At 39.8% G+C, this 27,673-nt stretch overlaps 1 protein-coding gene across 5 annotated transcripts; it reads right to left on the bottom strand.

Annotated features, from left to right (window-relative positions):
- Positions 1-34: 34 nt before the first annotated feature.
- Positions 35-26,905, bottom strand: ccdc186 (coiled-coil domain-containing protein 186). Of its 5 annotated transcripts, none has more exons than XR_003272007.1 (17): positions 26,786-26,905; positions 24,328-25,318; positions 23,881-24,007; positions 22,250-22,378; positions 19,886-20,098; positions 19,411-19,530; positions 18,599-18,703; positions 17,851-17,949; positions 14,784-14,870; positions 14,557-14,699; positions 13,623-13,878; positions 13,014-13,203; positions 11,401-11,499; positions 10,920-11,148; positions 5,494-5,713; positions 2,376-2,921; positions 35-2,283 (listed from the first exon to the last, which is right to left on the bottom strand). XR_003272007.1 is itself a non-coding variant. In XM_026163096.1 (16 exons), the coding sequence occupies exons 2-16, from the start codon at positions 25,263-25,265 to the stop codon at positions 2,838-2,840; spliced, it is 3,039 nt and encodes a 1,012-aa protein (XP_026018881.1). In that variant the 5' UTR covers positions 25,266-25,318; positions 26,786-26,905; the 3' UTR covers positions 35-2,837. The 5 variants fall into 5 exon arrangements, 2 of the variants coding, with proteins under 2 accessions (XP_026018881.1, XP_026018882.1); XR_003272008.1 differs by having other exon boundaries at positions 35-2,241; XM_026163096.1 differs by having other exon boundaries at positions 35-2,921.
- Positions 26,906-27,673: the final 768 nt, after the last annotated feature.

Raw genomic sequence — 27,673 nt, 5'->3', positions numbered from 1 at the left:
AAAGCAAGACTGCTGCAGAACATTCAAGATGAACTTAAGACTCATCTCCTTTTATTCCCTGAAAACATAGTATGTACATCATCCACAATCTTTTTTTTTTTTTTTAAAACATCTCATCAGAATTTTACACAATGGCATATCTACAAATGTATAATATAATCACAGTTTGAATATTCCACAAGACAGATCAAAGGGAATCATTGCACAGCAGGAAAACAAATAATGGCAACTTCTCTCATTTTCTTTTACAGATCGGCACTCGCACATACTGAACACCATGTTTTCATATTCATCAAGGGAAACGTGAGGTTTGTTTTAGTCAGCCGCACAATGCTGCAGCATGGCTTCATTTCAAGGCTGTGGAATCGTGTTGGATCAGCGGGAACGTCGCCTCTCTCGAGTTGACACGCTATGACCAAAAATCAGACGCCGCGTATTAGCATGCCTCGGAGGATTTACTTGGACAATCCCATGCGACTGTATTGCATAGGCTGTATTATGCTTCTGTGCCAGAAGCAAACTGCCAAAATACAAGACTGTTAATCACCTTATTCAGCAGCAAGCACCTACTTCTTGATTAAAGATGCATGAAAATTTGGCATAATTTGCAAAAATGCAACTTCACTGAAAATCAGCTAAAAAAGGCTAATAACACCCAGAATGAAGACACAAACTCCAGGTTTGCTACCTGCACGCTTGCATACTGAGCTCACGTCGCAATGAAGTCAGTTCGAATGAAATAAAAAAGTCAACACACCGAAACCTCTGTGCAGAAATAGAGAGGCTTTAAAGACTCTGCGCACTCAATCCTGGAAACTTTCATCTTTATTAACATAGTGGTCCATTTTAACATAGCCTCAGGGTGAATTGGGGGGGGGGGGGGGGGGGGCGTGACCCATAAAAGCCCGTTTCAGACTGTGGGAAAAAAAAAAAGAAAAAGAAATGGAGGCTTATCTTTTGTGACAGCTTCTGCAATCAGATCAAACCAACTGAAGAGAGACTGGCATTGTTAAATTGAGTTGCTCTCTTCCCTTCATCCAAAGTGTTTGCGAATGTGTATCTCTCTTACTTAAATAGCTGTCAGCGAGAGACAAAAGCATTATTGTGTGTAGCTCGGGGATGCTGAGCTGCAGGTGTGTGTGTGTGTGTGTGTGTGTGTGTGTGTGTGCGCGCGCGCGTCTTCGTTTGGCTGACAGACTCTGCTCTAAATGCAAATCGCACGTTCCCTCTCGGTGGAACAAACTCCATGGTCACTCCGGTTAAAGCCTATAAGCCCCGACAGCTGAAGCATGTACACAAGGTGTAAACACAACGAGGCTCGAGAGGTTAACAAAAAGGCACACATGCAGCCATGCACACACCATTTTAAATACACACACACACACACACACTGGGACAGGTGCTTGTTGCACGGACATGAGCGATAAACAGACCACATGGAGACAGACAGTCACGTTCAGAAACACAAAAAAAAGACAAAAAAAAAAAAAGAGAAGAAAAGAAAAACAAATAGGATCAGCATTGCACTTTGTCCCTGGATATATTTCTGTTGGCTTTCCTGAGCTATAGCTACAGATCTTCTGTTCTCCCTTTGATTCATCTACATTTGATTTACTTCAATGGACTCAGTGACGCTACAAAAAAAAAAAAAAAAAAAAGAAGAAAAAAGAGGAGTGTGACAAGAATACCTAAACATTTCAGTCTCTTTTTTCTCCCCCAACCTCCTACCAAATCATATTATACACATGGTGCTAAAAAAGTTTCCAACCACTGAGCATCTGCCAAAAATATGAGGAATGCTAATGACGCCGGAAAGCCGAGACATACACATCTTGTCTGGATTAGATGGGCTACTGCCAACTGATGCTAATGAACTGCCTACAATCTGAGTTTAAACACTAAGGTTAAGGACTAAAATGTTTGAGGTATTCATTCATTTAAACTGAGAGCAAAAAAAAAAAAAAGAAATCCACAGGAAAGTGAGTGATAAAGAATAACAGATATGAAATCACGTGTACTAAAATAAAACTCAGTTTTAACCCAACCTAAAAGAAAATAAGTGAAAATACGTTGTGGACTGCTTCTAGGATTTGCTGATGGCTGCCAGGAGGAAACTGAAGCAGTCTGCTTCCTTTCAAGTCTAGCAGCGGTGTCGCACAGATGGTCAGGTCTTGCTGATGTGAAGAACCTTGGTTCACAATCTTGCACCAGCCACGGCTGATCTGTTTTCTTCAGGTTTACCTTTAAATATGGAGTGGCGTGCTGTCAAGCTGAGGAAGCAGTCTTTAAAAAAATAACAGCAATAATAACAATAATACATTTGGCTTGGAGACAGAGAGAACATGCTGGCCATGAGATCATCTCAGTGTATTTACCGTATGATGGATGGAGATCTGTGGAGCCTAATGTGTCAGAATGTCAGGATCTTTGCCTCTTGTTTTTTCTTTTAGCTACACTCCAGGTAGAATTTGCTATACATTCAGAATGAAGTCAATTATTTTACAAGGCAATTAAAAGTTTCAAGCTAGAAGCGACTGGCGTTAAGAGTCTTCTTGGTGTGGCTCGGGAGGGGGGGGTGATCCAGAGGTGAGCCAGAGGAAGATTCGTTGTGTCAGAGGCAAAAAATAGAGGGAGTTTTACAATATGGATGGAATAGAGATCATTCAAGTAGGTTTAGATAACTTGTTTTTCCCCAAATGGACAGAAACAGAGTTTGAGTGCTTCTTCACGAAACAGGCTGCTGGCACTTAGACATTCAACTCAGTCTTCATGCGTGTAAAAAAAACAAAAACAAACAGAGGTCCTCAAATAGTTCTCGGGCCTGTGAGGCGGTCGTGTCACTTCCTCCTCACGCCGTCCTCGGGATCCCTCTGCTGCTTTATGAGCTTTTCGATCTCAGCCCCGAGAGTCTGCAGGTTCTCCTGAAAAACAGAACAAAAGGGAAGATGAAGCATTAAAGCGGCACACGAGGGACCGGTGTGCTAGTTATAACTCTATTGTTAAAAACCGGCCCCTGTCTTGTCCATTTTCCTGATGTTTTCTGAAAATAGCAGGGCATTAGTCACACCGTCTGCAGAAACCAATTGCCGCCATCAAATCTCATCAATATGAAGGACAATCATCGGCGGCTTAAAAATCAGAAAAGCCTGGATCATCCATCTCGGTAAAAGTGAAGCCTTGATATGGCTTTGTCTGAATATTTTACTGTCATTTTAACATTGAGTGTTTTTACATCATTCCTTCCTTCACGCTGCCAATCATCTTTCATCTGCAGAAAGAAGTCTGAAAGCCAGAAATTACTCCCACATTTTATTGCAATTTATTGTCTTGTTCAGGTTTTTTCTTTTTTAATGAAGAGAGTCTCTAATATGTAAAAAAACAAACAAAAAAAAACCAATAAGAAGCTGACTGGCTGCATCATTTGGAAATATTTATGAAAGCTTGTTCCCACATAAACATCAACGTGGCTGCGACAATACATGTTGAAAGAGTGGTGACACTTTGCTTGGATTTATGTGGGCGTGTTGGAAACGCTAGAAATATTTTGTTTTGTTGTTTTTGTTGTGAAATCCACCAGATTGATTTTTTTGTCATTTTATTTATCGATTTATTTATTTTTCTGGCCCACCATGTTTGACACTGATTCTAGACACATTTGACATTTTCTATGTCGACATTTGCTTGCATTGCACTGCATTGCACACTGACTGCAGAAACAGACACAGCGGTAAATTGCCTGTAATTGTCTTGTTTTTATCCACAGCGAGCAGCATTTAAATAAATGACCTCTGTTAAAACTCACTGCAAGCCCGGCGCTGCACTAACTGACGGCAGCTACCTACTGAACGGCTCTGGAGGATTCAGAAGCCACGGAGAGAGATTTCCCTCAGGAGCCGGTGGAGAGCAAAACAGAGTGAAATGGAGAAACGCCACACAATCACAGGCTAATGTTGTTTTGGGTTGTGACTGCTGGTTACATCCACAAAATCAAATTGAGGCTGTAAGCTTTATGTTCAGCGACGAAATGTGAATAAATATGAGCAAATCAACATAGATACACAACAAGGTCAACACGCAGCACTCTGATAAATACATCCACACTCCAGCTGGGTGGGTAATGCCAGTCTTAACAAGGTTAATCTTAAAAAAAAACAACAACTACAAAAAAAAACGTCTGATCGTGTCCACTAAGGGGACATAAATAAATACTTTCCACATCCAGCCTCTACATGATGTCATATCCCCTCTCAAGTTTCAAACCTGAGAAGGAATATTGATCGATACGACATCAACAAGTCAGAAACTACTAAGTGCATTAAAAGACCGAAAGGTTCAGCACACTAAATGAGGATGGACACCATTAAATGAGGCTTAAATCAACTATGAATAAAGAATACATGTCTCAGTTACAGTAGGCCACAGTCTCTGTGCTCAGCGATAGCATCAATAATGCAGGCTCTGATCTGAATTGGACTACGACTTTCAACGTGTCGTCTCGAGTTATGTCAAGCTGACAAACTGCTCGTCGCAGGACTGTCAGCCTGTCAAATATCTCACAGAGACAATACGATGCATGCTGTGGCTGGCTTTGAAGCTTCGAAGAGCGATCCAAATATCACATAACGCCACTTAACGAAAGGGAAAAGGTGGTCTGACATTCACCCTTTATCACATTATTTTTAATGGTGGTTTCACAACATGCGGTTATTGACAATAACTGGCTGTGTGGCGCGGTTTGCTTCCTGCCATTAAACAGAATACAAAGGCAACGACGCAATGAAAAGATGCCATAAGAGATACACAAGAAATTTGACTGAACTTAACGCAATAATAATTTGTAAGATGTCGAGATGATAGAAGTTTAATAGCAAATATCTCAGTGTGAAACTTTGTGCTAGAGGCGCTAAAGCAGAGCGAGCCAGGCATCCTGCAGTCTCCAGGGCTTACAGAGGTGTGAGATTAATGTACGACAAGAACACAAACGCTAGAAACACAAAAACATCTTCCAACCGTTAAAATAAAAAACACGAACGCAGCAGAATACACCTTTACAAGCACGAGCGTGATCTGTGCAAATGAAGAAGAAGGGGAAATGCTACGCTGGCAGCTGTATGAATTAGAAATGCTGATGTGAATAATTTTTCGGTGTTTTGTGATGCGTCAAACTGTGAATCCACCAGTTTGACATCAACTCACATTTTTATATTTAGATTTGTTGGATTAAAATGGTGATTGCAGTGTCCGCACGCTTTGATAATGAAGTCACATCAGGCTGCGTCGCTCCAAAGGTGAAGCGTGACGCTCGCACGGCTGATTAATTATCCGCTCGAATCACAAAATAAAATACTTAAAAAAAAATTTTTTTAAAAAGCAACTTAAGGCTGCAAAAGGAAACTGCTCTGGTCATCAATATCATCACTGCGTTTAAATGAGTTGTTCTGCATTTCAAGAGGAATACTCTGGTGCGATGAAGCCTGCTGGGGTACGCCTTACCTTCAGCGTAATGTTCTTCAGCAGCGTGTCCTCCAACACGGCCTGCAGCTTCCTGTTAATCTCCAGCGACAGGTCCAGGGTCAGCCCGCTGTCTGCCGGGTGGGAGGTGTAAAGCGAAGCCATGATGCCTCCCCGCCGGCTGAGGTGGGCCTTGTTAATATCAGATGCCTCTGATGAGAGGGCCCCTGTCTCCTCTCTCAGCACATAGCTCTGGATAATTCTGCAGGGATGAAGAGGGAGGAGATGAGTCAAACCACATGCTTCAAAAAAAAAAAAAAAAAAGTAAAAGGGAATAAAGTGAATGCATCGGCTGGAGACTGCTGAGTGAAGAAAATTGAGAAAGTGGGATTTCATAGTTAGGAGCTCTCCATGCTCCCGCAGAGCAATAAACCATTTCCAGCAGCAAAAAAGGAAGAAGAAAAAAAACTCAGCCGACATTACAAGAATACTAATCCCACTGGGATGGGCTGTTGCACTCATGTACGCGGGATACATTCAGTCATAGTTAGAAAGAATATTATTGTGCCTGTCAGAGAAGGAAAGGTAATGAAAACGCGGCGTAAGAGCGGCCGACCAGGATTCAATTAATCAACCGGCATGCCTGCATGCGCGTATGAGAAAGTGAGATCAATCTTCATGTTCATTATACATTTTCATCACAGTAACAATATGGTGTCGAGGTTAAGCTATGTTTGTGTCACAGAGAGGGAAAGAAGAGAATTAATCAACTTAACAGCTCTAAACTTCCTGTTGTTCAATTTTCCCATCGCAGCCCAGCGAACACTGAGGAGCAAGTGTTTCCATTTAGAGGAGACCAGACCCATAGAGAGCCGCCACTGAATTTCAATTCATTACTGCCGCCTACATTCTTACTCCCCCCCTCCGTCAATATGTGACCAAAGACAGAGAGTGAGAGAGAAAATAATGCAAAGTGCAAGCTCAAGCGAAAGATGCTGGTTAAGTATGGTAGGGAGATTAAAATGTTAGCATTTTTTTAAAGTCTGCTGTCATATGAGGGAAGATATTTGAGTTAGACTTTAGACATCAAAACTGAAACATGCGCAGGCCTTTTCCAATTGCATCCGTATCCTTTCATTTTCCAATCACTTAATAAAGGAGTGCAGATAGCTGAAGAGGGCTGCGTACTGTCCTAGAGAAAAGATCAACAACCCAGTACTATAATCGATATTTGTAACCCGCTGTCGATCCAACCATAAACCTAAAGTACTCAACTATCAACTAGCAATGTGTAGTTCAAATTCAGGGTGGCTAGCTATAAGATGAGCTCAGAGTAGGGGGCACTTAAAATAATAAAAGCTGAAAGACTCGAGATTTTTAAAAAGATTCATTAGATAGGAATACAGTGTTTAAAACGCTTCTATTTCTATATTAAACACAACTACCACTACTGCCACCAAGACTCATTAAGTATTTATGAAAAATGCAAAGTAGGAATTAACACAGAACCATAAATGGAAATGAGTACAAAACATCATCCTGTGCTATGAGGAGCTTTATAGATCAGTCATCTTTCAGTCTGCAACAAGCTATGGATCCATTCTAGTCAATTACACTGACCTCCAGTGGTGTCTTTCAGTGTTAAACACCTAGATTTAGACATGCATGGGGGACTAAGTGATTCAAGAAGAGCCCACCGTTTAATTATTCCTGTTCGCAGAGGCATTTATGTGAATGTGTTGGGAAAGAGGTGAAAAGGGTCGGAAACATGCCTGTGATATTTTCATTAATATAACATGCATTAACGGCCCATGTTAAAATAGGTGAATCGAGTTGCAGGTACCAATCAGCATGCAGCAGCCTACATTTGTAAAAAATGCAAAAGCACCAGCAATTCAACCCGAACTGAAAAGATTCAATGTTTGCATAAACAGAAAAGAGAGATTGTTTTTAACATGCATTTTAAGCATCCATACTCAGAGATGGGTCCTGCTCCTGTTCTTTTATAATGCATGTGCTTTTTATGCTAATGTAAATCTAACACATAAGGAAAGCGAACATCTACCTCAAACTATGCTATGGTGTATTGATTCTAATCTAGCAAAGCAAATAAGTACATGGGTGCAAAATTATATGGATAATAGCTCTGCAAGTATCATAAAAGAGCCACCACCAGAAAATATCCCCATCCACACTCACAGAAAAACACATGGGCTACCACAGACATAAAATTAAACTTACCTCTAGACTAGCCTTGCAAGGGTCCATATTAGGACCCCAGTTCCATCACGACAGTGTTTAGTAAAAACAAAAAAAGTGACAGAAATTAAAGATGTGGCTACATGATGTGCTCAATGGCATGCACAGGTCGGCAGGGGGAAGAGATCAGAAATTTAGAATGACAATGACTTATTATTTTGAATCTAAGACTCAAAGGGATTTTTTTTCCTTCTAAAAAAGAGGGGCAGCGAGTCATGCATGCATAGCGTGAGGGTGGCACAACAGCTCAATTAAGAAACCACAGTTCTTAAGATTACAAACTTTGGACTTCAAAGGTCGGAAGAAAGAAAGCGGACAAAAAAAAAAAAAATATTGTGGTCTGTATTCAGAACATGGAGGCTATAAGCAGGAAGTAATCAGCTTCATTTTGTACAACAACAAGTACACCTGCTCAGTAAATGCAAATGCATGTGATGAGATCTCAATAAACCATAACACAATCCTTCATCCAGAAAATATGAAGGGACAACATCATGACAACAGCAAAAATACTTTAAGATATGACCCTGACTGGCAATGAGACAGATATCCCTGAAGTGATGCGTCCCATTATGCATACTTAACCCATTCACCAGTGTGGGCCCACAATAGCCTGCAACAGAGCCTGTATTCCTCTGATTTACAGTTATCATTGATCGCAGCCTTAGTGGAGTGAAAAGAGTGCTCTCCAGATAAATAGGTATCAACACCTCCTGAGCAGAAGGCCTCCGCCTGCTTTGTTCCCATCTGGTCTTCAACAGTATCATTTTAATTCAAGTCACATGAACAGCCAATTTAGACCTAATAGCCATAATAACCAGGTGTGGCAGTTGAGGGAAAGACATCACTGCCCTTGAAGGATGCTGCTGCTAATTCTGCTCGTTTTAGCTCATTTACTTCCAATCACATATACTGTACTCTATACACTGACCCGTCTTTGACTTCCTACACACATTACATCAACAAGCCACTCCGGGAACATAATGCAAGGCTGCGTGATGAGTGAAAATACATCTACAAATCACCAGGTAGCGATAAAATTGCTAAGTGGGAGGGACCATTTCTGGTTTCGCAATTATTTTTTCTTTGCTCCTGCAAGACTATTATATTGTAGCAATGCTACAGCTTTTTAACTGTAGCCGCAGGTTTCAGTCATTACAATATGGTTTCTGCAGAATCTTGTTCTGTCTGGCTTAGAAAAACAAAATACTACAATACCATTGATCTACAGCTACAGTTGCTAAAGAAAATAGACCAACGGTACTGTAAGACTAAGCAATATGGACCAAATATGATCCTGCATTAAAGCCATAAGAAGATTTCACAACTGAACTTTAGCCAATATCGAGAGAATGGGCAGCTTAAGACGATGCTCAGACCTGATTTTTCTGAGCAGAACAAAACAGAAGATCGACTGCATCACGTGAGTTCGCCAGGCTGGAAAAACACCATTTATTTTAGGCGATGAGTATCCTTGTTAGACACCTGAACACTTTACTGGACTTTGTGAAAACTCACTCAAGTCAGACCCCACTGCATATTCCTTCATGGGATAATTATAAGAAAGGTTTAGGGCTCAAACTGTTCAAATGGGGCACTGTGTCTCTCTCTGTGTTGCAGGCGTATTTGTGAGCTAGTGGGGCCACTGGGACTGCAGTGGACTGCACTGATGCAGCTTTAAAGAAAAAAGGGTTTTAGATTGCAACAATAAACCGTATCACTATCAAATATCTACTTTGAATAGATTTTAAATGTAAAACGTATTGTCCAGCCCTGACCAGTGGCACCCAGAAAGGCTCCTCCCACTTTCAAAAGTGAGCTTAAAGATGAAAAACACTGCTATGATTATGACAAGTGTCATGGATGTGGTATCGAAGATTAGCCACCAACTCTCCTTTATCTGAAACCCTTTAAGATTTAGCCGCTATGTATCAGTCTCTTTATTCATCACCTGCTTCGGCCTTACAGCTATCTTGTCAGTGTTCACCGGGCTGTCCTGGAGGGATAGGGACAGAAAGGCAAAAAGGACAAATTTACATCCCTGCTCTGAGTAGTGTAACCCTCCCACACCCAGCCCCGTGCTTAGCAGAGATTTTACACAGCTAAATTTAGCTTCGCAACCGTGGGATTCGTCCTCAATTTTAACTCTTAAATGTAGGTTGAGGCTAATGGATTCAATCCGAGTTTATGGCTGGGAAACAAATGAGAAGTGGGAAAGCAGAGATGATCCAAGGAGAATCAAGTAGGATGGATGAAAAGAAAAAAAACTGAAGCAGAACTTTAGCAAACTGTACAGCTGAACTATAGGACTTCAGTTATTTACCTTTCAGCTTTGAGACCTTCTGACTTTTTAAATATCCTATTTTTTTAGCTTTATATCATATCAAAAACAAATATATAGATTTAATAAACATATATTCATTGATCATTTTATCCTAGTATACCAGTATAGCACACGATGGACTGCGAGGCCTTAAATGTAGAATACGCAACAATGCGATGAGATTAATATCGTCCAAACGTCCTTTACACTGGCTTTTTCATTGCAGGTGATGGAGATGAATATGGATGGAGCATCATTAAGCAGTCATACACATGCGGCTCCATGTATGGCTCAGACTATAAATAGATTTCAGCGAAGTTTGTCATGAATGAGTCAGTGCCTTCATGGGTTAGGATCAAAAGATTAGAGGGTGAGACAAAGAAGGAAGCAGAGCACCGTAAACTGTCTGTATGGGGGTCAAGGTCAGCTGAAGCATCCTTTCATCATTTGGAAAATCTGTGTCGAACCAAGTTATGAAATGAGATATGATACGTTCAGCGCTCAGAGCTTAGCTGTCATATTGGTCAGGGTGTTTCGATGTTTAAAAAGTGAATAAAAAGAACTGAACGTATACGTAGCATAGACTACACATCCTACTTTAAGTTGTTAGTTTTCTTAAAAGGCAGAGGTTGTTTGCAGAGAGTTTCATTTTCTCAAACCTGTAATATTACTGCTATCTTTTAAATAAAAGCCATAAAGCCTGAAACACTGTATCTGAGACTTTTGTGCATTTGCACTGGGACTGCTGTCAATTTCAAACCTTTATTCATAAGTACTGCTTGAGCACGCAACAATCAAAAAGATTCCAAAACATTAGAGGTAGAGATGCAAGAAGTTGTGTCATTTCCCGTTTTCTGCTTCCTCTATGTTGGTCCATCCCACTCACTTGGTCTTTTTGCGGATCTCTTCCACCAGTTGCTTGATATGGTCCTCCATGAATTCGATTTTCTCCTGCTTCCGAGCTAGAGCCTTTTGCAGACGGACGATACGCTCAACGAGCACAGCCTTGTCGACCTCTGGGAAACTGTCCACAACCACCACCGAAGGGCCCGACTGGCTCTCTGGTGACCGCTCTTCAACGCCACTGCTGCCGCCATGACGTGCATTCAAAGAACCTGGAGCATCAAGGGGATAGACACACATCACCAATGAACAATTTTCACTGATGTGGCTTTGATCATGTAAGAATAAGCTGTGAAATATTGCTTTCCTGTATGAAACATTGACTAGATACAATGTTTGGGGGGGGTTTTTTAGAAGAAGAAAAAGAAGAAAAAGAAGAAGAAGTAGTAGTAGTAGTATCTATCCCATTGAAAGGCCCAATAGCAAAAAATAAAAAATTACAACTTTAGGTGTTAAATACTAACCAAATCTTGGAGTAGTACCTGAGGAACTGGAGCGACTGCCCATACTGCTGGCATCCCGTTCGCACCCTCCATTCTCAACTTGCTCCAGCCTTTTTCGGGCTTTAGAGAAAAAGAAAGATTTGTTAACTGTCAAAAAGTGACTAATACCAAGATGTCATTGTCACAGACACTTTGTGAAAATCAACATCACTGACAATTAAATATTATGAAAATGAGCATCACAGCTCAGCTGAACTCTCGGAAGGATTCAACCTGAATAAACATGACACAGGTTGCTTTTGAAGAACCCTGCAGGCTCAGCAAACCTTCCAAGGTTGAACAAAGGCTTGAAATGACTATGCTGATTAAGTGTAACTGCTACACTGATGAAAAATTACTGTTTCTGCCAAGAAAAATGTCCTCTCTAGCCTACAAGACAGCTGAAAGTGAAAGGATTGATCACAGAACATAAAAGTGCTGAACTTTCAGCTCTAAGGTTTTTCTTTGCTCCCAGAGAAGAGGCGAGGGAAGCTGGCTCACCCTGTTAGGTATAACCACAGCAGGGATCCACCTGTACACTCATCAATCACTTTGCAGATTCTCCTCGTTATGTGACTCTGTGATAGTGTTCCTCTTTGTTTTCTTATCCAGGTATACTTTAATTGCCCTGACACTATTTTTGCGATCATTGTCATGTTGATTTCCAGATGGTATTGTGTTGAGAATCTCTTGAAGGTTTTCTGTATTCATGATTCCACCAGTTTTGACAAGATCTCCAACACCACTATTCCCAAATCATGACAGAGCCTTCACTGTAGGCTGTAGACACTCATTGTCTCCTGAAGTCCTTCATACATAGATGGCGATTTCAGAATCAGAAGACGGGCCAGATACATGTGTCAGGTTTTTGCTGGCTTTTTTCCCCAATTCTTAAGGATATGACTTTCAAATAATGTTTATCTGATGGAGATAATTTTTCAGGCCTTGCACTTCTTCTTTTATCCTCAAATTTTTTAAAGCACACTGTGCACACCATTCTGAGATATGCCAATATTTCACCTAATAGCTCTTTGGGAATCTCCTTGCTGGTGTTATCTTTGGAACCAAAAAATAAGAACATGAGCAAAATGTCACAGCAAATGTCCAAAAAGAACTATGAAAGCCCTTCGATAAGCCTGGAGAACTATTGCTTAAGACTACTTTAAAAAAATGATGAGAAGCTGGCTCCCTGGAAGCTAAATCTAAAGAAAAATGAGGTGAATCAAGACTTTTCTGCAGTACTTTATATATATGAATGACAAAACTATTGAAGGGTTGATAATTCAATGAAATGATACAATTCTCTATATTACAGTTATTCTGTTGTTTCATGACAGTTAGCAAAGGGTTTGTCACAGTGGGTGTCTGCACATGTTTGATTTGCACAGATCTCTTTGAGACCGGTCTTCTCCTTAGATGGAACTCGGGATTTTTAACTTGTTAGGAAAATGTGTAAAGCACTAAACAACCGAGACGCTGCCATTTTCCATGATAGATGTTTGAGAAATCATCTGCCTTTTCAAACCAACCTTTATTATTATTCTAGACTTTCTATACAAAAACAAGAGATGCATAAATACATTAGGGTATCTGACCTTGTGTTAGCTGTTTTGTGAGGTCTTTGATATTAGCAGCTTGCTTCCTTTTCTGAGTCACCAGCTCATCCCTCAGCTCTTCTACTCTGGTTTTCAGTTGGGCCACCTCCGTCTGCAGTGCTGCCCGCTCCTCCTGCAGACTCTGCACCTCTTGTCGTCTTAGCGCCTCTTCCTGTTTCAGTTGCTGTGACTGCAGGATTAATGGTGTAAGAAAAAAAAAAAAAGACTAATGATGTAATAACACCAATTATATAGTAGTAATATATATTGGAATGGCTGCTTGCTTTAAAAACAAAATTAAAAAGATATTTTAAGGCTTTCTCCTGAATTTCAAGCAGGAAAATGTCATTACTTATAACAACACAGTGATCCACTGTATGTTTTCTCAGTTCTGCTTCTACAAAATGATTCAAACATTTGATTAGAAAATGTATTTCAATCTTTCTTTAATCAAACCAGGAAACGTGAGCAGACGCTGAAACCAAAACAATTTGATAACAACTTCAAAAAAGAAGAAAAACAAAGACAAAAATGAGTTTAGTATCATTTTTATCTTTCATCTCATCAACAAATGCATTGTATCAGATAGTGCATTCAGAGTACGCCAACCTTGTCTTCCAGCAGCCTGTTGGTCTCCTCCAGCTTTCCTTGAAGCTCGGTGAAGTTGTTAGTTAGCTGGTCCAGCTGAGACTGTAGTGCGTTGCTCTCCGACTGAAGCTGAGCGTTCTTGCTGCTCAACTTCTCAGTGAAGCCCAGTAACTCCGCTTCACGCTCTCTGCTGCCTTGTACATCACGGTGCAGGTCAGCCATTTGATTGGTCAGGCCATCCACTTCATCACGAAGTGATTTGATTTCCTGTTCATCGCTACATCCAGAAAACAATAAATAAATCATTAAATGGGCTTTAAATGGGCTCAATGACTAAAAAAAAAAATAATAATAATAATGGCAAGCTAAACATTTTAACTATTCAATATAATTAAATGTACATGGATTGCATTGCTTATTTAGGTAAGCCTTTTCTTTTGCACAAATATAAAAATGTTTCAGTTTTCTCTACTGTGACTATCCCTTCTTTCTATTAAATCATCTTCACATGGCCATCACAGTCACACACCCACACAGGGACCAGAGTCCCTTTCCTGCCCTCTATGCTATATCTGTCTCTGCTCTATCTTTAAATGCTCTGATGAAGCAGTTGAGTGAGAAAAAAAGAAGAACAGGTAGTATATTACAAACTGTACATTTCTATAAAAAACTGTCATGTCAGCATGGTAATACAGGTCCAAAGCAAAACAAAAACAAAAAAAACAAAACAAAAACTTATACTAAACATGCTTGCTCATAGTGAAATAACAAATGTCACTTTTTTGTGCATTAAGTATAGTTAGGCCCTTTAGTTGATGGTGCTTCAATATTTGTTACTATGTAAATGTGCTATCTTTTATTTATTTCTGTCAGATGCCACATATGCAAAACTGCTCTGTTCAGTGTGCGGTGGTGTCCCATCACACTTCCTATATGGGTGAGTGTGTGGCTGTACCATTGATGCTGCTCCTGAAGTGCAGTCACCTCTTCGAGTTTTTCTCTCTGGCGGCCAATCTCCGTTTTTTGCCGGTTGATGATCTCCCTGTACTTGGTCAGCTCATCCTCCCACCGTGGACGCTCATCCTCCAGACACTTTAACTAAAGAATAACACAACTTTCTTGCAGTGAAGACCTGGAGATATCCTGTGTGCCAATGTTTAAACACCTGTATGTCGAACAAACCTTTGTGCGTAGCGTATCAAGCTCATCCATGGCCTCTTTATAGCTCCTCTTCAGGTCTTCCAGCTCTTTGGCTTTCACCCGGTGTAGCTGCCAGATGCAGTAGATTGTCCATTAGATATGCAACCACTGTTTTGTGTTTTGCATTGCTTCTGTAAAAATAAGCTCTTAAAATAAGCTATCAAAAGAATACCCAACAAATTTTCCTCTCTTTTTGTTCAGTCTGGTAACTCACATACACAAAAGTTGATTATGGAGTTCCACAGGGTTCTGTCCTGGGACCAATACTTAAAGAAAAAAAAAAAAACAATTATAAAAACTTCTCTAAAGCAATATTATTCTGCTATGCAGATGATTACCATGATAGCCAGTTTATGTATGTAGCCATCCAGTTGCAAATAATTGCAGTCTAATTTAAAAACGCATACAATAATGAGCACAAATCCTCTGCAGCACCTATTTGGTACACCCCGACTGCAAATAACTGGCTGGTTACATTTGCTTGTATTCTGGTCATCTTCCTACATAAAAGCAAGGTTGCTGAGTGCCATATCGTGTTGCATCCTGCAGCAACAATGTCACTATTTGTGGAGAAATTTCTGAATTTTTTTTTCCAGCTCTTTTCAGAGCTGGATTTAATGTGAATTTCTGTGCATACAGACTGCAACAGTTTTACAGAAGACAGATTTGCAACATTTGCTGATTAATTACAGACTACATTCAACCTCAGGTTGATACCAAACAGACTCCATCTTATTGCCGTTTTGTCACTCTGAAGATGGCAACTGAATGCGAGTGGTCATAGACCTGCCAAAGTCAACAAGATCACAAGTTGCAATAATTCTGGCCCTGCCAGTCTCCAATTACTGTTTACCCTAATGTCACCAGACCCTTGTTACTCATGCTTTATATTTAGAAAACCTATTATTTGGCCCCAAAAACCTCTGAAATCTAATCAGTGCATAACAATACCCTGCCCTCCAGTACTACTGAGACGACTATGGAGTCATTTTTCACCAGGACTGGTCGTTTGACTTGCAAATGAAACATGCAGTTGGGGCCACACCTGCTTTCACTTCCACACTATACTCAAAATAGGAAACTCTGTGATTCAGTGATGTTGAAATACTAGCCAGCATATTTGTCTATAAATAACATTGGTCAGAACTCTGCTAATTCTGACTAATTATTACAACTTAAGTTCAGTGGTTTTACAAAGCAATGCAACTATCGGTCAAAAAAGAAAATCATACAGTTGCAGAATTTTTAATGCAGAAGCCTTCCTGGGCAACCTGTGTGTGTTATAGTAATCTGTTCATTAAAGTTGCTTTATTTATGCATTAATTAAGCATGTGAAAGCAATGACCATCTTTTTAACAAAGCCATTACCAGTGCTACTGAAAGTCAACTTTTCCCAGAAGCTATTAGTAGTCTGTGGTAACCACGACAACATGGCAGTAATGGAGATGCTGGTAAATTTTCTACTGTTGATTCTTACATTTATCCCTTCCAATCTAATTTTATAGCCAAAAACCAATGGAAACTTTGTACTTGCATTATTTATGACTGAGATGCATCATCACTTGAGCATAACACACATACTAAAATAAACACAGGCTTGGACCAGTTTATTCATCAGCAGAGTAGTGACATCTGCCAAAAATCAACATCCATGATAAACCCTGTCCTAAAAACTATTTCCACACAGTATCAGTGATGGCCCTGCAATGTACTCTCCAGTTACTGGGAAGAATAAAATCTCTGACATAATACCTAACTGGATGAATCTCTTTATGATCAAATTTCAGACCCCTGAAGAAAACAAAACAATGTAAAAAACATCTGCCACCTTAAATCCATCAAAATGTAAATCTAAGACCATCTCATTTAAACACAGACATTTTAAGGACTTTCTAGAAAAACAAAACAGGCTGTAGAATGAAAACAGGAGATGTGTGATGTATCCTGAGTTGTTGTTGAAATGCACAGCTTCATATTGATTATTTCTAGGCCATTTATTTTTAAAGTGCATTTCCCTTTAGAGCAGGAAGCAGCAAAAAACAGGCCATTGTGTTTGGATTGAGTCCACGTTTGTGCCTGCGTGTAAGGCATGTCTGCTCGGGGAGCGCGAATGCCAGTTTGTTATCTCGTCCAAGTTAAGGCAATTACATCTCTCAAACTGAGAAAAACAGGCCAAAAACATTTTTACTAGAAGAGCTGGCATCGACAATCAATAAAAGGCTGAATAATGGCTTGGCGAATCACAGCGTATGTGCAATTTTGAATTATTGTTTGTTTTGTCTTCTGGTGCCTCGTCACACAGATAAAAATCGAAATTGAGTTCACAAGTAAAAGTAAACCTTCATTCATCAAACAGTTATGTCACCCACTAACTATTGTTTTTGCCGTTTTGCATCAATCGTTGTCCAGGAGTGAATATGGGGATCTCTACACGATAAAAATCAGCGCATCCTCACAAAAAGCAGAGCTAGATTTCTCACTTGGAAAGTCAAAGAAGCCCCACCAATCCCAACTCCATAATCCAAGATTGCAGCAGTGTGAAAAAGCAGTATAACTGCAAAACATAAACTCAGGATGACGTCTCTCCCAGCTCAGACATCCAACTTTTAGGATTAAAGAAAGCAACACAAGTTACAAATCTTTAGTTTTATGCAGTTTAACCTCATTATCAACTAAGTGCACAAACATAACCAATTTATTTAAAGTTCCTGTTGTTTTTTGTCAGTGTCAAAGGCTCCTTCTAGCAACCTAGTTTAACAAGTTAATCTTCAATAAAATGGGGAGGGTTTTTTTTTTTTTTTTATTCTCTACGTTATAATTCTCTTTTTTGTGTTATTATTACATTTTCCCCAATTTTTCAGTTTTCAACTCTTGTTAACACAATCTAACAAATCTACTGCTTATTCAGTGAAAATCCTAATGCTATAATGCAATGTAGTAAACTGAACTTGACATGCAGATGCTATGTTTTGCCTTAGGAGGGCAAAGTGGATGATAGGATTGGGTACACATCTCTGAGAATGTGTTGTGTATGCGTATTTAGTTTCACCTCTAACTGGTCTGTTTGTTCCTGCTTGTGTTTCTCCAGCTCTCCTTTCGTCTCCTTAAGTTTAGCATCAAGCTCATTGGACCTGAGTTCCTCTGATTCCTGAAAGAGAGTAGACAGTGAAGATTTTAAAAAACAAACAGGGCAAGAGAAAAGTCAAATACAGTGTAAAAAGACAGCCTTAAAAAAAAAAAAAGAATAAAAAAAGAGGGGTCTCAGTTGAAGGAAAATATTTTTATAGACACAAATAACAGGGAATAACTGCCAGTAATGATTTTCCATTTGTGGTTTATGTCATATTGTTTTATTTTTAAGTCTTACTTTGTGATATGCTGACACCGTTGTCTGCGATTTAAAAAAAAGGTAATAATCTTTCTACCACAGAGACAGAGACTAGCACAGCTCTTTGCTACCATCACAAGGTACAAATGAAAAATGCTTTTCTCTTGAAGCAGAATCGGTCGTGCTCTAGTTCAGTTGTTACTGAATAGCATATTTTTAAATTCTATGAAAAGAACAATGCCGCGGCAATAGCGTCATGCAGTCTTTGTCTGCACGCGTAATAGCATGTTATAGTTAAAGATCAACTTTTGTGTTGGGTTAGGCCATTTATTCAAAAGTAAGCCAACTGATTGCAGTGACAGATACAAATCATGCACAAATAAACACTTATTCAGACTGATTCTGGGAAAATCTACTTCTTCCATGGTCTTGAGCAATCTGTTATTTTCCTGTGTTAAATATCACAAACCTGGTATGTTCGAATCATGTCCTGGCAGTTCTTGCGGATCTGCTCAGTCTCTTCCTTCGCCTGGGCCAACTTGGACGTGGTCTCTCTCAGTTTGTCTTTAGTTTCCTGCAAATAAACACAAATATGCTTTTGTACTATAGCACTAAAGCACAATTTTAAGATGCACAGATACCTGTCAACCACACAGAAAAGTGGCTCAACAGCTGCGACCTTCAGGAACCACCGACCTTTTTTTTTTTTTTTTACCATTTCCCCTCTGTTTATAGCCTCATATTTGCTTGGAGTCACTTCAAAAATAAAACCATTAGTTTGTAATAAGACGATCTCAAAAACAGCTATGATGTTAATGATGATTTTCTTGCAGGTCCATTACTGTACCATTTTCACCCCATTTCATTTTGCCTGTGACTCACAAGACGCCTCTAATTATGTTTTTTTATGGCGTGTCTGCAGACAAAAATGACTGAAGGAGATGTAATTTGTATGCTGGCGTAAGTCTTTGACAAACAACCGGTCTTTAAACAAAAGGAAATTAACATTAACCAGAAGAGGAATGCTGTTTTAATAATATGGGTAAGGCATACTCTGAAAACTGGAGCTGCATGTAGTCATGTAAATGTGTCATTTTAATTTTTGAATAAAATTTGGCTCTAGCATGCTGAGGTGCACATGCTCACTCTATAATATCATCGAAATCCTGAGGATAATATATGCAACAGAGGTCAAATTAACCTTGTACACCTCCTTTTTTACCTTCATTGACTATTAAATTTTAATAAAATAACAAAAAATAAACACAAAAGTTACATTACCTTGTGCGCATCTGCCTCACTCTTTAACTTGTTCTGGGCCCATTTGACCTTGATGAGATGGGAGTTGATCTCCTCCTTTAGTTTGTCCACATCTCGAGTCAACCTGCCAACCTCCCCTTCCTAAGAACGCAGTTCAAAGGACAGATCAGCAAACAGATATTTGGTTGGGAGCCAACATTTCTTTTATTAAAAAACCTGCTTTTTGTTTCTCACTGATAGTTCTAAAAGGGTCCTACATCTGCAAACCACCGTAGGAAGAATAAATCTATCGCCCACACAATGCTCGCTTCACTGAAAAACTAATATAAGGTCGCTTATGTGATCTAATTTTCACTGTGAAGTACTGTGTATTCAAAGCAAAAGCTATGTCTATTTTTTTATTATGTCTAGTGGCAAATTAGGCTGAATTTAAATGAGTTCAAATAGATAAATACAAAACTCTCTCTATAAAACAGAGGCACTATAAAATAGTCACCTTTGCTTCATACAGCTGCTGCAGCCGCCCTTTCTCCTGAGCCAGCTGGTTTCCTCGCAGGGCCTGGCGATCCACCTCTTTGGTGGCTTCTCTCAGTTTCTTCTCCAGACTCTCTTTATCCCGCCTCAGGTCGAGGGCCTCTTTCTCACCCCGCACGTATTTCATCACCATGGTCTCCTTCTCTTGCCTCGCCTCATCACATTTCTTATTCACCTGGGGAGTTTTATTTTTTTAATATTAGGAGATGTCAGTTGACACTTCGATCACTGAGATACTCGTATTGTTAGGTCCTTATACATATCACAAAAACAACTGACGTTTCTCTTGGAACTGTCCAACAGCAGATGGCTGAGGCAGTGATTTATCAGCTACCTTACTTTGCCTTCCATAACCTGGACAAGTGACAGACAGCTGGAGAAACACATGCACCCTCCCCAGATGCAGTGGGGGTAGATTTCAGGACTGTCACTGTTCATCTGTCAGCATTTTACAAATGGAGCCAACAAGCTTTCCATTTGCCAGCTATATTAAAAAAAAATAAAAATCTGCTCCTTATTGAAGGCAATTTATTAGCTTATTATTTAGTAAAGGACAGTAACGCTCCCAGGCTTTTATAATTCCCATATTTTTCTTTTCTTACACTAACAAGGGCTTAACTGTATTTTTTAAAATGATTCAGTAATTCATCAACGTAATTAAACAAAATGGGTTTTTTTTTTTTTTAAAAATGGTAGGAAATGGTATCAAGGAACCAAAGAAGACACATTCAGTCAGTGAAAGCTTGATAAATAAATATGTGCCATTTAAGCAGCTGATGTGTGTATGGCTGAAACGATAGTAGGACAGGCTCTGCTAACACAGTTAAACATCTAAAATAATGTGTGGAGGAAAAATAACATAATGGATGCTGGAGGTTTGCTCTGAAAAGAATAAGCAGCAAGTGGATAAACTACTTTGTGTGCTGCTATGCATCCTGCAGAGGAGAAAAAGGCTTCTGCCACCCGCTGTGGTTTATGATGGAGCTGAAGTCTGTCAATGGGCGATTCCTCTGAAAGGCAGCTGATTACACTCTTTTATTTATTTGTTGCACAGTACTTGGGATGGCGTGTATTTGCACAGGAGAACCTTATAAAATTGTATTATAAATTTAAGAAAGGCTGTGTACGCCTTCTTTCTTGTACAAAAGCACACGGGTCCACCAACCACTGTGGGGAAACTCAAAGGAAAGAAATTATCTTTTATTTGGCACAAAGCGTCTTTAGATTAACAATACCAAATGTTTTGATCCTCGGGGGCTCCAGCTGATTATGAGCGGGACACACTATTAGTACAAGAGAGGAATGATTCAAGAGAAGGGCTTAAAGAGAGACAACCAAGTGCAAAATCAAACCCCTACTGCTCATTGAGCAGTGAAATTAAAAATTGTAAAGTGTGACAAAACTGTCAAGAGAAAAGTCCCTTCCATGGTTTCAACCAGGTGTGCAAATGGTTGGATGAAAATGTGCTTCCCTGCACTATTCGTTTAACAAGTGATTAAATCTGCAATAACAAGAGTTTGCTGTGCAAAGACCTTGAACATTCAGCTGCTAGTTTTGCGCAAACAGCTTGAAAGAAAATGAGAATACAAAAGCCTGAGTATTTTTGTAGTTAGACTTCATTTTAACCATTTCAGCAAGTACTTTAATCTAAAGACTAACACAAAAATATTTAGAAGAGAATGTGACATTGACATTTATATTTTAGAAAGCCATATCTCAAACTAGAACCTATAGCAAGGGGAAAACTGCTTTATGTGCTGCCATGTATCCTGCCCTGATACCCCTATACTCTATTCAGCAAATAGGTGCATTATTACACAATGTGAACCTTTCTTCTATAAACAGAGTACATACAAAAAAAGCCCCTGACTGTTGTGAATGATGTGAATGACTAGTCCAGAGCGCTTTGTTGTGGTTTGAATTTAATTAGCTGTCTGAGATGCAGTTTTTTCACTATGCGATCTCTCGCCAAGATGCTGTAACATTAGTTCTTGTCAGTACATTAATAACACCAACACCATCAGCAGGCATTCATAAAATTGGTGGCAGGAATGTGCACCGTTATATCTTGTGAAGCTCAGAAAACCATTTTACCTACACTTCAACAATAGTGACCCCCCCCCCCAATCCAACCACTCAGTGGAACTATAATATACTCCCCCCCTCCCTTTAACATTTTTTAAAAAATGTAAAAACTGTGATAAACCTGGCCTACTGATAAGACAGAAACGAGAGCAGAGGTGCACATAACTTTAAGACTGAGGCAAAGCTAATTTGTGCTACCAGATTATCAAGGATGCAGGTGAATAATAGGTTCCAGTTGTACCTGTTCAATCCGGTAACCTGTCTCCTTCTGCATCTGCTGGAGAGCAGCTTTAGCTGACTGCTCCTGGTGAACAAGTTTATCCCGCGACTCCTTCAGTTCTTTCAGCAGCTCGTTCACCTTCGCCTCCAACTGCAAAAACAGGAATAGACAGTGTAATCAACTAGTTGGGCAATTTTGAAGTCTGGGCCACACCTGGGATAACCTGCTACGCAGGGTGACAACTGAGACAGAATGTGGAATAACTACATTTAGACAGCGGTGTCAGGGCTTTCAACCCCTCTAGATACTTGTACTGTAAACATGGAAATACTCCATTAAAAAATAATGACGAATGACAGACGAGAGCCTCTTCTACCTGAAATATAATCTTTTAATCTGATTGTTTTATGGCAAAGTCTTTATTTTCTTATTACATTTCTGAAAAGTAAACAAAATTATGAAATTATTTTGGATTTTTGCTGGACAAAAATGATCCAGGCATATACTGGATGCGTGTAATAATAAAATTACTCCTGTCTGTCTGCTAGGGCAGTGCTTAAACAAACCATGTTACCAAGAACATATTAACCAATTATTGTTGCTTCCATGGCAACAGCAATGCTTAACTGAGCCCGATGAATAGAAACGCACTTTATGTTTGTAGTTGTAGCTAGGTGGGTAAGCTTTGTAAGAAGCTTTTGTGGTGGGAGAAACCACAAAAAAGGCGGGATATTAAAAACTGCATAGAATTCACACAAATGATGATGTTCATGCCCATTGAATGTTGGCAATCAGTACACATCACCGGGCTGTTTTGTTTGACTCGCCTGTTTACCAGTTATACACAGCTGTACTCCAATTTTTAATCAAACTGATATGTGACAGTGAAGGGTACAACTACACAGGCTTGCTTCTCCCATTTTAAACAATACAAAACAGACTAATTATTTTCTTGAATGTACCCTTGTTCTCTAACTAGAAAGGTGCTCAGATATCCATCCCAGCAACTTAAAAGCATCAGGTGTGTCCATGGTTTTTGTATTTTGCTTAATGCACCGGGTCACATTCCATCACAAGTGCCAAAACCAAGGTTGAATTTGACAGATCAAAGCATTGCTGACCTCACAACTTTGCCAATTTCAATTGACTTTTAACAGACTCATACCACTGAAAAGCAAAACTCCACAAGATAACTTTGGTGAGGTTTGATCTGAATATCATTTTTGCCAAGTTTGGTAAAAACCACAAAAACATGTCCTTACAAAACATATACGCCAGCACTCCAGTGTGGTGCTTTGAACACAGCTTGACCCAACAAATCCAACAGGAAAAAATTGCATCTGGTTCAAAAGGTACTTGTATGAATGTCTGAATACTGATATGTCTGACAAGAAATCAGATTAAAAACACTGAAGTGGAAAATTTTCTCAGTGATGGAAAAATCATTTGGTTAATGTGCTTCCATTACCATTTTTTATAAGTCTCTTGGAAAAAGAACAAAACTTGATGACACATCCAAATAAATATGGCCTATTAGTTTGGAATATGCTTGACTTTGACCAAGTTTTCCCCCTCATTACTTGAGTTTATATCATAAACAGTGAATTCCATATAACCCTGAACAACATAAAAAAGCATAGGGGCACACTAACCTTTGTAATGGTGGCAAAGCGCTGCTTTTCTGTTTCTGTCCTCCTTTTGAGCTCATCTCTCATTTTGTCCTTCTCTGAACAGATACCCAGGATCAGCTCCTGATGTCTCTTGTTTTCCTCAAGCAACCTGTACAAACAAGAGAGCACGCACAATCTCAATTCAGGTCAAGCCCATATAAAGTAGTTTTTGAATCTCTAAAAGAATCTTGACTGCTGCTATTAAGGCCAAGAGGCATAGCGGGACAGGAAAAATCTGTGGATTATACTCTGTATTCATCACAAAAATTAATGCTTAGGTTTTGACATAATTATTCTCCTATGTCTGCTTTTTCAAAGTAAGAAAAAAAACATTAAATGAGTAGACTGATCCCATTTAAAAGTCAAGTACAGTAAATATGGCACTTTCTAATGACCTGCGATATGAATATGTAGAAAATACCAACTTACTTCTGAATAGCCTTCTCCTGTTGTGCATATTTGTACTGCACACACTTCTCGAAGACTACCATGCATCCCTCCTGGTCCGTGGGGAGTCCATTGACAGGTGAGCTCCCTTTCCGCTCACTTCTATCGTCACCATGCGGCAGCTGACAAGCCAAGAGCTCAGACTCAAGCTCATCTAGCAGTGACTCTTGTGACAGTGACCGCTGGATCTGAGAAATAAGCTTTCGGCTGCAATCAGTGTCATAAGGACTTGCAGAAGAATTTGAGGGAAACAGGTTTTTGGCACTGGTTTGAGGGCTGGAAGCAAGCGAGGAGCTAAAGGTGTCAGAGATCGGGGTAGAAGGTCCATTAGAAATACCGGAGGTTGTTGTTGAGTCTGTGGGTGAGTTTTTGGAAGTGCTATGGACAGAAGAGGATGATGGACTCTCAGCTGAACTACTATCCTCAGCAGGTGATGGCTCAGTGGGGCAATTTGTAACCAAGAGCGATGGCTGTTCATTGCCATTTGGAATGGTAGCATCAAAAGTCAATACGGTATCTTCAGTCCCTTTAAGAACAGAAGGAGAGTTTTCTACTACATCCACAGTAGGTACTGGGGCTACCAAAGTGCTACCACTCTCATTTGAAGGACTTTCTGGAGGCTTCCCACTTTCCACTAAAACAGTTCTGGTATCAACAGGCTCCTCTTTCACATCTGGATGTTCATGACTGCATGTTTGAGCTTCATGTTCCGTCTTTGTGTCCATCTCAGCAAGTGCTGTAGTCTTGACTGATTCACCGTCAAGCTGCAATTCATCTTTTGCCTGACTGCAGGTTTCCGCCTCCTGTGCACTGTTGAGAGAGATTTCTTCCTCCTCGTCTGCATTAGACGTGTTGACATTAAGGAGATTCATCTGGTGTGATGCCGTCGTCAAGGACTGAACCTCTGATCCTTCCATCATTTATGTATCTGAAGCAGGACTGAGGTGTACCCAGGTCCTCCTCTGACTCAAATCTGTGTGACAGAGAGAAAAAAAAAAGACTGAATGGAAGCAGACCTAAACTATTTATTTGTTTTATTCACACCAACACAGCAGTTTTTCCGTGAACAACCTGAAATTCCTTTAAGTCACAGATACAGCACCTGGATTACTATCATGTTTTCCCTTCCTTGTTAAGCTTAAAATTTCCTCATTGTAGTTTATTATGCAACCAAAAGGAAGCCTAAACTCAAAGAATTTCCCAACATACAGCCTCATTTGCTGCGACACACACAAAGGGGTGTGGACCTGTAAAAACCTGTGGTGAGATACAGCTTGAAGAGCATGGTACACACATAAGATAGGCATTTACGATTACTGCAAAGCCTGAACTTGCTTTCAAAATACATGCATTCAGAAGTCCCACAATTAGAAACATCCTGTTTAATGAATTCATTCACTTTCACTTTTTATTACACTTCGAAGGGACTCGTGCATACTCTCCAGTCAACGTAAAGAATAAGAAATAAAACAGCAATGGCTGAGAAAAAGAAATTAAAGACAGTATATAATTTAAGAAAATGTGTCTGCTAGCAGATTTGCTCTAAATGGTTTAAGGTTAGTAAACAAAGCCGTCCTATCGAAGTCTGAAGCCTTAAATTACAATTTTTTTTATTTAAATAGCGTTTTCTCAGCATTTACCGTGTTATTCATTACTATGATTATTAATAACTGGGATCCTTTAAGTTATTCTCCCTTTAACAATGTGTAATCGTGACGCCCCTTTTCTGTTTCATGTCCCGAAATCCTCCTCATTTGTCCCACCTCTTTCAATACCATCGTCTAGCACTGCTCTTATACCAACTAAGAGCAGTTTCTTTATGTTATTTACACTAATACATACAATCATTAAGCTCACCATTACCCTGCAGTCATAAATGTAAGGCTGCAGTTACAAATCGGCGTCTTCTGTTGACGCAGTAAAAGCGCAACAGCTTTAACAGATGCAATGCAGAAGATGCTCCAGTGACGGGTGCCATGCAATAACACAGGAGTTATTGTAATGTAGGCAGTCAGTCTTATTAAAACATACCGTTAAGTGTCCGAGCTTGCTGTAAGCAGCAGGCCGACGTCCCGCTTGTGTTTACTGCTGATTAATCTACATTTCGCTTCATTTAACGTTAGCAACACCTTTGATGGCTTTAGCTCGCTAGCTATTGATTTTGCCTTGACAGGGCTATGAAAACGAAAGGAAAAGAAAGACTGGCGTACGACATAGAACACCCTGTGAGTAAAATATAGCTACTAACAATAGGTTTAACGCTAAACTACAGACTGACAAACTGTAAGCGGGCAGTTAGCCTAGAAAGCTAAGCTACACTGATAAGCCTTGTGTTAGCTCGTACAATCCAATCATCTCATGCTTGACTTAGCGCAGCTAGCGCTAGCATCGAACATAAATATCAAAGAAAGCTTAATAAAGGCTGTTATAAGTTACCCACCGAGAAGGAAAACCCCATGGTGTGCTTCGATGTGGAGACAATCGGGGTAAAAATGAACTTTGAACCTCCCCTGCCTTACCAGCTGATCGCACAACAAGTCAGTCACTTTGATATGACACATCAACAAATATGGCCACTGCAAGAGAACCGATGAGACGATATAAACCAATGACAGCCCAGTGAGAAATGACGTTTGTCTGACGTAAATACAGGATAGGCTCCAGCCCATGGACAGCCCAGCCCTGACTACAGGTATCTACAACACCCACGTTTATTTTCTGGAAGAATTAATAATATGTTACACATTCAGAAAGAGCGCATATGAGCACAGTAAAACCCCAGTTCTGAAGATGTTGGGATGGTGTATAAAATGTAAATAAAAACTGAGTGCAGTGATTTGCAGATCTCATAAACCCATATTTTATTCACAGTAGAACAATCAACATATATTAAATGTTCAAATCTTAAAAATGTACCTTTTTAAAGGAATAAAAAGGTGATTTTGAATTTGATGGTATCAAAACTTCTTTTAACAAGAGCCCATAAACATTCGTTAACTAGGGGGATCAATTATTGGACTTATGGGAGATGAATGCTGTACGATTTGTGTCTGTCTGTCATCTTTGTTGTACATTTTCATTTCACTCCTTTCATGATACTGTTTTCAGCTGGTGAAAGACCTGGACTGGAGGCAGGCCACTTCAGTACCTGCACTCTTCTACTATGAAGCGATGCTGTTATAATGGTTGGTGAAGGAAACGGTTTCCAAGGCCTAATCCGTGGATCGACTTCCTTCGAGGCGTGGACGTCTATCAGCAGAGAATGTACCTTCACCTATCAGCAGAGAATGTCCCTTAGTCTGTAACACAGTCAAATATATTCTCAAGT

Source organism: Astatotilapia calliptera, chromosome 3 (assembly GCF_900246225.1).
Source record: "Astatotilapia calliptera chromosome 3, fAstCal1.2, whole genome shotgun sequence".
NCBI classification, from domain to species: domain Eukaryota; kingdom Metazoa; phylum Chordata; class Actinopteri; order Cichliformes; family Cichlidae; genus Astatotilapia; species Astatotilapia calliptera.
This window is presented reverse-complemented; position numbering and strand designations above follow the sequence as displayed.

Coding starts and splice junctions, on each gene's coding strand:
- ccdc186 (XM_026163096.1), bottom strand. CDS start 25,265: ATGATGGAAGGATCAGAGGTTCAGTCCTTGACGACGGCATCACACCAG. Junction 24,008..24,327: donor CAGGAGAAGGCTATTCAGAA/GTAAGTTGGTAT, acceptor TTGTTTGTACAG/GTTGCTTGAGGAAAACAAGA. Junction 14,700..14,783: donor TTGATACGCTACGCACAAAG/GTTTGTTCGACA, acceptor GTTATTCTTTAG/TTAAAGTGTCTGGAGGATGA.